Consider the following 12,664-nt stretch of genomic DNA (forward strand, 5'->3'; position numbering starts at 1 on the left):
TATTATATGTTTGCCGATGGTTGATTCTTTAGACTTCAACAAAGGAATATCAGCATAAAATTGTGATTTAATGGTCAGAGTTTAAGCGTCCAAATAATAGAGCACCAACCCAGTCTCATTCCAACTAAGCACAGAACTCTATTGTTTGGTTAATGGGTGCATTCTGCTATTTTATGACTTTACATAATTTAATAACAGATTAATCTTGATATGTGATAGTGAAAGTACAATAAGATTAGTCACTGTGAGTGGACAAACAGGCAAGTAGCCCACTGACCACTAAATATGTGTGAATCCTTTTCCTCTTATTGATCTCTACTCTGGACTCGCTGTGAGTAACTGCTTGTAATTGTGTTGAGTAAAGTACTATCTAGTCTATACTCTGGTTCTCTATTCTGAGTCGGGAATCCTGAATCTTATATAACGCAACTAATCTCATTATCTTATTAATGTATTATTACAGTCTACTTGAGAATGAAAAAATATTTTAAACAATCTGTTATATCAATTTTACCGGATTTTTGTATATCCGATGACCATTTCAGTTGATAAATGTTCCCATCTGCCACAAAGATATGATTTTTATTATTACGAAGTTAACCCATTATGTCATAAATAAATAAATGAAAATAATTCAACGAAAGAATTTCTTTTGATGACATCATTTTTTGGGCTGTGCAATAGTACTCATAGTTAGTTTTGCTTGCAGTTGTCCACTATAAAATAGAGGAAAATTGTTGAATGGGCCATCCAATGCCCTGAAACGGCCGAGGGTGGGGAGAGTCAACTATCCCTCTCCAAATGCTCTCACATGGCCACGTGCATACAACAACTGGCAGGGAAGTCCTACTCAATACGTTCTTGTGACATTACTGTTGTTCGCGAAATTAAGAGGATGAAAAGCGAGTGTCCGGTGCTTTAGCCGGGTAAGTTTACACGGAGGGTCCACGTGAGGGAGTTGGAAAACCCTCATTCCAAACCAATGGTGTACATGTGTTCCAGTATCCCAAAGGAACAAGCGGCGTATGAACCAATCACTGGTCACCGGCTACCATGAGACTGCATCTCCTAACGTTGCTCCACTGCCTCGTGGATCAGACCTTTAGGTCAAAGGTTCCGAATGTGGCTCTCTAAGAAAACCACTCGCTTTTATTTAGTAACCCGGGCAATATCTCAGCCCTCACCTAAATCGAATGATTTATGTGATGCATATCTATTTGGTGCCTCCTTGTATCAATGCTTATGTGTTTAGATAAAATAAAATAAAATTACTAAACGAAATTATCATTGATAGTCAGGTTTTCTCAAGTTTGGAATATGGAAGTCTACGAATATGGAGAGGTATTGCATCGTTTACCAAAGTAATTAAAAATTATCAAAGATTTCAGGTATCGAACATGTGATACGTAATATGCCGAGGAGTTAGTAGCTTTGAATTTTTTTCTGATTAGCGTTCTTTTGGCGAATTACTTTTCTAAATGATGAGGTCGCTAACCCCAAGCCCATTCCTCCTCCTTTATCCGGGCAATGGGACCGATAGTAACCCCAGAAGGGCTCCAGGCGGAGTTCAGAGTTAGTAGCACTTGATAGTTAATGGGAGTGAAAGAAGCAGTTGTTTGCTTTACAAAAAGAAGGTGAATTTTAAGACAGTAATTCGCATTTACAATTTGCCAAGGCTTTGGTAGAATAAGTCATTGAGTGTGGCTCTTTTGTACACAGAAATCACATTCGAATCACATCAACATTTATGTTGTCAACTTTTAGGTGTACTTATTTACTTACGCCTGTTACTCCCGGTGAACGAGCATAGGCCGCTTACCAGCATTCTCCATCCAACCCTGTACTGGGCAATCCTTTCCAGCTCCTTCTAGTTGTTATTCATCCTTTTCATATCTGCTTCTATTTTCCGACGTAACGTGTTCTTCGGCTTTCCTTTTTCTGCTTCCCTTCACGATTCCAAGTTAGGGCTTGCCTCGTGATGCAGTTTGATGATTTGCGTAATGTATGTCCTATCCATTTCCATCGTCTTTTCCTAATTCCTTCTTCAGCTGGAAACTGGTTTGTTCTCTCCCATGAAAGGCTGTTGCTGATAGTATCCGGCGAATGTATGTTGAGTTTCTGACGTAGACAATCGTTTTTAAATACTTGAACCTTCTTGATGATGGTTGTTGTAGTTCTCCAAGTTTCAGCTCTGTACAGTAGAACTGCCTTGACGTTCGTATTGAAGATTCTCACTTTGATATTGGTTGAAAGTTGTTTTGAGTTCCATATGTTCTTCAACTGTAGGAATGCGACCCTTGCTTTGCCAATCCTTGCCTTTACGTCTGCATCTGAACCTCTTTGTTCATCGATGATGCTTCCTAGGTATGTGAAGGATTCTACATCTTCCAGGATTTCGCCATCGAGAGTGAATGGATTGCTGTTCTCCGTGTTGTATTTGAGGACCTTGGTGTATAGACTAATATTCTCAATAGGTGCCTATAATAATTCTTCTATTGGAATTAGTGATTTCATACATTTATTTATATTCACAGAAGAAAACCCATGTGTATTACTATGGTGTAAAATAAGCTTGACATAATCAAATAAATGAGACCAGTTGTGGATTTTGGTGTGTTCATTTACCCGAATAGTTTACGAGAGTGCTATGACAGAACTATGTATCAGGATTTTCATTTATTCAGGTTTGTTGTGCTGATTAAAACCGGCAGTCTTTTTTTTATTTACAGACTTCATTTTTGTCACTGGTTCCTAATAAGTTATTCGATTTAACAACCCCAACAACCTCTCACTATATGCCAGCAGTAAATAGCAGTGTAAGAAACGCGAAATCCTCTATCGACTTTTTAGAGGATATGAATAATGAAATTTTAATGTTAAATCAATCAAAATGCCACACTCCAATGGTATTCATTTCAAAAAAGCATCACCATATCCATTAATGGAAGTAAGTTGTTTACAACCATGAAAGATATTTTGACTATGTTATTCCTGTGAGTCATATATATACACATCCAGTTAAGTTCGAATTGTTAGTCTTATTAATGAAACCAACAAAGCAACACTGATAGCACTGACTGCCATTTTCAATAAACCCCAATAGCTTTCTATTTTCATCGGGTTCAGTTAATCAAGCATAAAAAGCCAGGTAACAACCAGTTTTCTTCGACCTTCAAGAGACATTGAACTGGTAAACAATCACCGCGTAGGAGAATAACTACGATGTCCTTAAAATAGTAAAAACCATATAAGAAAGATAGATAACCAAAAGATTCTATAATGCATTTGACTGCGATAATAATGAAGTAAACCTAACGTAAGGGATCCTGGTTAAAGAAAACGTTAATTTAGAGTTGGAAAATGGTGAAGAAATGTGAGTTTTACATACCAAACCATTCTCATTTTTCAAACGAATCGCATGAGATTTCAAATTACAGTAACAGGTACCATTTGGTGGACAAAACGTAACTGGGGTAAGCAATCAGTGATAGAGGAGGAAATTGTCGTGGTGTAGTATGTTGAAGAAAACGAGCATGTTAAGTGATATACAATAAATGAGTGGGATTTGAGATCCGATGAATTATTAGTCTAGCCAAAGTCACTACCCACATGACTATTCATGAGCGGTAAACGTTACTATTTGGATTTTGAGGATAAAGTTACCTACATAATCTTGTTTTTCTTCCTCTGCAAAGTTTACCGATCAACTTTAAGGAGAGCAATAGTGGTTTCATAGGATTGCAGAACATAATACTAGGTTAAAGCACAGGCTTTTTTAATAAGACTAAATTCACTTATTATCTAATCTGTGTTTTAGTTGCAGTTTAAACTACTGTTGGGTAATAATGACTTTTCCGATTTTAAACCAAACCAAACACAGTCATAATTGTTGATTTCTAACCTTTGTATGGAGCGTATCTATAGTCTGCAGTTTATGAATACAGTGGTCCTGAGTGCTGTTAGAGGTATGAGAGCGGTTATCACTTACCGGTTGCTCACACCGTGGAAGGGTTCTTCTGGAGACACCTTAAAACAAAATTGGATTAGAGGTGGTCTTAGTGACCTGAAAGTGTGACCGTAGTGCCCAAGGGACAACTGCTTGAGGTCGGTCACACACGACCTTTTGCGAGTCATTTTCGTGTTGGGTCCGTACTTGTTGAGACCTTATCGCTGGAGACGGATATCCGTGGGATAATGTGAGGTGTGGATCTTTGGGGTCGACCTTTTCTATCTCCATCCCTCCTTGTGAGAAGGCAGCATGGCTGTCATGCTGGTTGTCTGGAGGAAACACTTTACTGCTGTCACACCTCTGTACAGGCAGCAGTACGACTTCGCGTTCGCACTTTGGGTTTGTTGCTTTTGTTCTTACCGCTGTTGAATCGACCAATGTGGCATGGTAGAACCTTGAGGAACGATTGTTCCAGCCATTATAGCTCGGTTGGTTCATCATGATAGGCAAGCCCGACCACCACGTCATGGTAGCAACAACGGTCGGGTCTACAATTTAACATGTAATCATAACAAGAAACAGATGAAGTAGTCACAAATTCGTCATATTTTGGTTTTATTGTTTGTGATAATTTATGAGTATGAAGAATTTCAGACACAGTTTATTCTAATTATCGAAATTTCCATTAGATGTCTTTTTACTACTATTACTACTATTTTATTTATAAGTAGTTAATAAGTATGAGAAAAATGATTCGATGTTTCGCATAAAATGACAAGATGCTAACAGTTACTCTAGTGTCTTATATCTTTTATACCTTTGGAATAGACTTTGTGCTGTTTCAGCATCGCCATTATATATTCTAATCTTGAACATATTTTCTACACTATAGAAAATTATTTCTTCTAGTCAAACTGTGGGATCTTTTGACAGAAATCAACAAGGAGATAATTACGCTCAATTAGATGTAATTTCCGATAACCATGATGTTTTAAAATGGGATTATGCTGGAGATATAGCTTCGAATCATTTAGGTGTTCCAAGAATTATTTCACACTCTAGTCTATCTTGTCATCCTGTTAATTATGTTGATTATGGGAACTATGATGTCAATATGACAATGACATGGCCTTCTTCTAGCCCACATATTTCTCCATCTTCTGGATATGGTTATGCGGTTCGTAGAAAATATAACTTCAATACAAGAAATAATTCTAACAGAAATTGGAATGAATCATCAAAGATAAAAGGGTTTAGTAAGTTTTTAATTGATACAATTTCATACGACTTTATTTATCATTTTCAAATGTGGAACTCATGTTACATAGTCTAGTTAAGTTAGTTTGTTTATTGTTAACATACTGCACAGTAGTTCATTCTGTTCCACTTTACGCCTGAGAAACGTGGCCATTAAAAGTAGAAGATACTCGTGAGTTGCGAATATTTGATCAGAGATGTTTTGGAAATATTGCTCACATTTGTTGGGATCATCGGGTAAGTTAGGCACAGGGTATTAGGGAATGATGGTCAGTCAGTCGATGAGGTTGTAAATCTTCATCGACTAAGATGGTTGGGCCACGTTTTACGTATGCATGAACACCGATTACCACGATGCACAATGCTGATTAGCGTTGGATGTGGTTGGAAGAAAGTTAGAAGCGGCCAAACCAAAACGTGGCATCAGTCTGTAAAGTCACTAAATTCTAGTCTTAGCCATGTTGGTAGATGCAGACTGCTTGGTTGGGGTCCATGTAACTATCGTAACCAGTGGTCGGAGACTGTGGATGAAATGTCATATTTAGATGAAAAGCATATCAGAAAATATTTTCAAAGTAATTATTGTTGTTTATCTGGAGATGGAATTAATAATTAATCACGACAAATTATTGGCTTTTAGCGCCGCAAGGATACAATTCAACAATCTATCATACCTCAGTTGAATTATTTGAATCCATTTCCTACTCAATTGTTTCAATGAATTTGAATAATACTGTGATGTGCGCTAATTATATCGACATATTTAGTATATAACACTAGTTAGGAATAGAATGTCTGGCAGCAGAAGATCAAGAAGATCTAGAAGGAAAGAACGGGAACAAAAAGTGATTGGCATGGTAATACAGGAACACTGAAGTCTAAGACGACTGACTGACATTTTGCAAGTTAAGTATTTACTGTATGGTTTTTAGATCTTACTAAGATGGGCTGTAATTTTGTGGTCCAGTACATTCGATTGTCTCCATTTGTGTTCTCGTTTATTACAATACAAATAGGACACGTTTGATCAAATAAGAAGTTAGTTATTAACTTACTGATAAGTCTTGTTAATTTGAACGCTTTATTTGGTTCCTAAGCTATTCTGGTAACTCGCAAGCTAGAACTACGTAGCGACCTGAACTCGAGAGAAAAAGGTGCAAAATAAGCGAAAACGCTTTACTCCAAAGGTTCATTTTTGTACAGAAAAACACGGGTATTTATAGATGTTAACATTTGATAAATTAGCGTCATATTTTGGCCAATCCGCTAAAAGGCATATTATGCCACTGACCAATAGTAGCACGCCACATTGATGTTCTAGAAAGTCCCATCATGCTCTGATTGGCTAGGACTCTTCGGCTCCTTTAGGGCCTCTGGAGGCTCCGTTGCAGTTCTCGGAAAGCCGACTTAACACTTACTATACTGAAATGTTTATTCTTCATGTAAATATAGTACCAAAGATTGAAATGGTGATCTTTATAGTCATCCTTTGATAAATAATTCTTCTATGAATATTGGAACTTAAGTAATCGAATGAAATGATATGTATAAGGAATAATATGTCATTGATTGTCAATGTTATACTTGTAGATTTCTTGGAAAGTAAATTGTTTGTATTTTTAACTAAATGGAATATACCCATTAAGACAATATAATAAGAAAGATTGGTTCAACGAAAAGTTCTGTTTTCAGTGAATTCATTCTCAACACTTTACGGTCGTAAATATATACTTTATCATGCAGATAGATGGGAAATTGTAACTGGAATAGACTGCCAAAGTCAGTGCATCTTCCTAACATTATTGAAGCAGTAGCTATATATTTGGAAAATCGAGAACTATGTGGAACAACCTCTTCTTCTACTATGATCTTAATGTCTCATGATTTTATTTCTCCTTCATATTTTCCTCCCTTTATAATAATCTACTTCGTGTTTTATCTTCTTTATAGACCTTTTACCCTCAACTAGTTTGCTTCTGTTTCTATAATCCTCCTGATTACATTTCATACCAAATTCAGCATTTTATTGTATCATGTTGAGCTTTCATTTCCCAATTATAATTTCCTTATCTATCTTCATGGTTAATATTCAAGTTCTAAATAATAAAAGTATTTTTAAAGGTCTTGGGTTCGAATTTCGCGAGGCGGGATCGTGGATGCGCACTGCTGAAGTGTTCCACAATAGGAAGAAATGACCGTTCAGTGCTTTCCTGTTTTCTATGGTGGTCTAGCTTCAATTGACTCATGAATTCAACTAATAAATTATTATTAGTTTCCCTAGTTAAAAAATAACATTTTAATGCTTTTTAAGCATAGATGGACAGTGACTAGCAGTGGAATCCCGGACTCGTGTTTCGTGTTATATGGGACTTGTCAGTTGTTTATTCTACTTCATTGTTATCATGTTTAACAGGATTTTATTGCCACTATTATTATCACCACCACCACCATCATCACTGAATTAACTACTTCTATGAATCCTGTGTTAATCTTTTTGTTCTAATAAGGTAGGGCAACTTGAACTGATGCACATATTTGTCTGGTCCGATGTTGTAGCTGACTGACTGACTGACTGATTGTTATCCTGAAACAATAAATGCATACATATTTGCGATTGTATAGTTTTGTGAATGAACTCATCGAAAGAAGAGAACTGTTTACTAAACCAATCTTTTACTTAATCAACTGAGGAGTCCCATACTAGAACGAAAAAGCCATCCAATACTTCCAAGTTTTCTATGGTGGTCTCAGTTAGTCAGTAACAACACAGAACTTCGTACGTATATCAGTTCGAGTTGCCATACCACATTACCACACAGATACAATTCTCGATTGAAATGCCATAGTGGTAGAGGTAGTAAGAGTATAAGCAGCAATCGGAAAGATTAGGGTTTGAAGATGTTATTCAAAGAGTATAATCTAGTGAAATAAATTTGTAAAAAAAGATAAGTAACATGAAAAATTCAGAAGATTAGAATTTGGGAGAACACAAAGAGTGGATGCACGTGTGTCACTGCAAACGATTTTGAGTAATGTGTCATTCAAGGTCTCTAACCATCGGTTTTTATCGTCTCGCGGATCCCAACCAGGTAATCTACACCTACCAACATGACTCAGTCCACTTGTCAGTGTACTTCATGGATTTGTGTCATGTTTTAGTCTGGCCGCCCCTAGCTTTCTTCCAACCTACTCCTATACCATATGGTGAGTACAGTTTTAATTCACTGGAGACTAAGTGACCTTCTAATGGATATTCTTAAATTGTTTATAATACCTTATCATGATGCTCATCGTGATAATGTTGGACATAAGTGTTGTTTTATTGGATATAAAACCTATTTTATTGAGTAGCTATCATGTATTTTAATACCAGTATTCTTTATTCTACTTTCCAGATATTGAATTATGGCTATTAGGAATAGAGGATATTCGTATTTCAAGCATTGCTCATGTATATTGTAATCGATGAGCGAACAATGCTAAGTTTCGGCATAAAGCACTAGATAAAGTTTGTGAATTGACTGATTAGGTAGTAATAATTTATCAAGTAAGATGCTTGGAACATACATAACATATACCCGACCACCAACTACCTGAAAAGTGTAGTGATACATTGGAGAAGGTTAGAGACTTCCAAATCACGAGGACATATTAATGTATGAGGTTATTGACAACTGCACTGAAAGACTAGTAAACAAGGTGTAGAGTACCTAGTTTGGGTCGAGTTGTTGCGTCAATGGCTCAGAATCAGTCACAATGACCCAGATCTTTGACTTCTCCTAATCCAATTAACAAATCCGAACTCAAAACAAACATTGTCAATACATAGTTAGAACAATAAACTTTAGTGTTTCAGACTAAGAAACCAGTGGTTGGGCATACTTAACACATATCCCAGTCTAGCTTCAATTGAATCATGATTTCAACTATTGAAATTAATTGTTAGTTTGAGAAAGAGAAAGAGAGCAAAAGAGAGAAATAATCATTGTCTATTTCATTTCAGATGAATTCTCTTCAATGACAATCAATCATGGTTCATTTATATCTAGTCCAGATCCTGAAGATGAAATACATAATTTATCATTAAATAATTCAATGAATCAAATTAATCATTTTATTGATCATTATCAATCATCATTAAATGATTTCAATATTGATTTATTTGATCAAGATCATATCAAATCGAATATGAATACAAATAGTAGTGAATTTAGTTTAAATGATGAAAATGATAATGAGAATATAGAAAAATTCAATTTTAATAAAAGTCAATCAGTCATTGAATTACATCATCATATTGATATGATTAAAACAAGAACTGGAAAGTATTTCAATCATAATAATAATAATAATAATAATAATAATAATAATAATAATAATAATAATCTATTACATAATATAGATCAGAATAGAAATGGATCAAATACAATGATATCGATGAATAATGATTGGTTTATCAATGAATTCTCTAAATCATATAATCAATCAATAAAAACATTGAAATCAATCAATATCAATAATCAATTGATTACCAATGATATAATGAATAATAATAATAATAATAATAATAATAATATAAAGGATGATCATAATGAGCAGGTAATGTTTGGAGTTCATTTGTTTTTACTATAATTTATTGATTATATTTTTAATTAAAATATATTGATTGTAAGTTTCTTATTTTCCATACATGGGATTCGAACCCAGGACTTTGGGTTATGTATGTGAATGCTTAACTTTTAAATCATTGAGTAGGGGTTCAGTGATATTAATGTTGAATTTTTAACCGATTCATGAAATTGTGCAATTATCTTTCATTGTCAGAGGTAGATATATGTCTCTATCTGATATGGATTAACTCTACTAGTTATGGTTTCTTACTAGAACTTTGACAATTCCCTCATCAACCTATTAACACTTGTGGAAACATGGTAACTAACAGTATGGAGTGACCGATAAGAGTGAAGGATATTGGTGGGTTACTAGTATTCGATCATAGTTGTCTTCGAAACATTGCTCGTATATCCTGGGACTATCGAGTAATTAATGCAGTTATTAGGAAATGGGTACTAATTAAGGATGGCAAATCAATTGACGAGGTAGTAAAACTTCATCAGTTTAGATGACTGCGACATGTGTTACGTATTCCCAATCACCGACTGCCCTGACATATGTTGTTTCATGGTGTAGGAGTAGGTTGGAAGAAAGCTAGATGCGACCAAACCAAAACATGGCACAAATCCATGAAATCACTGACAAGTGGACTGAGCCATGTTGGTAAGCGTAGACTACCTGATTGGGATCCGCGATACGATAGCAACCGATGATTAGAGACCCTGAATGACATGGTCCAAAATCGTTTGCAATGGCACAGGTGCATCCACTCTTTTTGTTCTTCCAAATTTCTAATCTTCTGAATTCTTCATGTCCCTTTTCTTTTTCTCTTTCCAAATTTATTTCACTGAATTATACTCCTTGAATAACCCTAATGTTTCCGATTACTGCTTATACTCTTACTACCTCTACCACTATGGCATTTCAATCGAGAATGGTATCTGTGTGCCAATGTTGTATGGCAACTCGAACTGATGTACGTACGTACGAAGTTCTATGTTGTTGCTGACTGACTGACTGATGATAATAGCATTCATAAAATTACCACTCAATTGATTGGCTTTAAAAGATTTCATTAATTTAAAGATGTTTTTTCATCATGGGCTTTTATTTGTCGTTTTGCTTTGGACATTTGCTTTAATTGTTGACTTGGCTATTTCATTATGTATCTGTATAGTTCTACAAATGAACCAAACTAATTTTTATATATACAACTTTGTAATTTGAATTCAAGGAAACTTTGGCGAATTCTTCAGTGCATAGTAACTGTAGACTTGTGAAGGAATTAGATGAAAATAATAATAATAATGACGACGAATTACAGTCACCTTTAGAGGATAATCAACATGATTTATCTTCATTACAAGCTACATCTGCATTGGATACTATAGAAACGGATTCTTATTTACACACAAATAATAATATACCTAAACAGGAAATTTCCACAGTTCAACCGTCAACATGTTCAAAAGACTTGTCTCAATCACCTTTGAATAATTTTAATGAACCAGAAGAAATATTCTATATTGTAGATGGTGTACTTTCATCAGCACAAGGTTAGTTGTAATATATATATGATGTGCAATTTTCAGTTAAATTAGAATATATACCTAATCTAACTTTAAATGATGCCACCCCTTCTAGTCAAACAAGTTGGTAAAGCCTAGTAGGCCCTTTTGAAGATAAACAGGCCACATCGAAGCACGACACAACTACTGGGGCTAGAATAGCTGTTTTTGCAATCGATTGGAGTTTTCCCCGTAGATAGCATCCCCGTACATTGCGTGCACCATTTTTGTGAAAGTTTTGTCGTTTTTCGACCCTGGAGTAATTGTCCTGTGATTCTTTGTGGGTATCAGTCAAGTGGGTGATCAGTCCAATCTCTACCATCTGGGTTACCGCTCATGTTAGTTCATGGGACTGAGTCCCATTAGTTATGAGGCACGACGAGGACGTGTGAGTCGGGTTTTTCCTCCCAACTGTAAATGATAGGGACATATCATTTCATTTAATTTTTATCTATCATAGATTAACTTTATTACTATGTTCAAGTTGGATATGATGAACATGGATATGGTAACAATAAATTATTCTATTTATGTCATTTGAATTTAATTCCATGGAATATAAATTGTAATTTCATCTTTGAAATATCCAACGTTTACATCCTGATGTTCGGTTGTTTGAAGGAATTTGTCAACATAATTTATTAGTTGAATTCATGAGTCAATTGAAGCTAGACCACCATGGTCCTACTATGAAACTCTTCCACAATCCTGCCCCGCAAGATTCCAACCCAGGACCTATCGGTCTCGCACACGAGCGCTTAACCTCTAGACCACTGATCAGGTATCCAACGGCGTTATTGTCTAACTTCAACCAATCCACGAAATTGAGCCACCGTTCATCATTATCTTCAGTGAATTACTGCCTCACAGCAGATCAGGTTGAACTCCACTTGTCACTGCTTTTCACTAGAACTCCATGAAATACCTCTTGAAGCCAGTCACTAGTGAGCATATGTCGATTAGTATCAGAAGGGGTTTTGTGGAGATTGCTGTAATTTCAATAGTTGAGATCATGAGCCATTTGAAGCTAGATTATCATGGTGTTATTCAAATAGATACAGATTTAAACCAATCCCGAAATAAGACTCTGTATTTAGAAGATAAGAAAGGTATCATGGCTTCTCAATAGAACTCCAGGAAATACCTCTTGGAGATAGTCACTGTCGGTTATACGATTATTATAATCAGAGAGGGAGATTTGTGGTGTTCTTAGTAATTTAATAGTTTAGTTCATGGGTCGATTGAATATTAGTCTTCTTAATGCATGAATCACCAG

The 12,664-nt window shown here is 35.6% G+C and overlaps 1 protein-coding gene across 1 annotated transcript in view; it reads left to right on the plus strand.

The window, feature by feature from the left end:
- The window catches only part of MS3_00010842 (uncharacterized protein), a gene marked incomplete at its 5' end in the record, with an annotated part of 28,730 nt that overhangs the window by 3,924 nt on the left and 12,142 nt on the right, over positions 1-12,664 (plus strand). The window contains 4 exons of the mRNA XM_051219245.1: positions 2,730-2,906; positions 4,842-5,205; positions 9,210-9,805; positions 11,055-11,376. Coding sequence (XP_051068477.1) covers positions 2,730-2,906; positions 4,842-5,205; positions 9,210-9,805; positions 11,055-11,376 — 1,459 coding nt within the window. The remainder of the gene's footprint in view (positions 1-2,729; positions 2,907-4,841; positions 5,206-9,209; positions 9,806-11,054; positions 11,377-12,664) is intronic.

The sequence above is a fragment of the Schistosoma haematobium genome, chromosome 2 (genome assembly GCF_000699445.3).
Source record: "Schistosoma haematobium chromosome 2, whole genome shotgun sequence".
In the NCBI taxonomy this organism is placed as follows: Eukaryota; Metazoa; Platyhelminthes; class Trematoda; order Strigeidida; family Schistosomatidae; genus Schistosoma; species Schistosoma haematobium.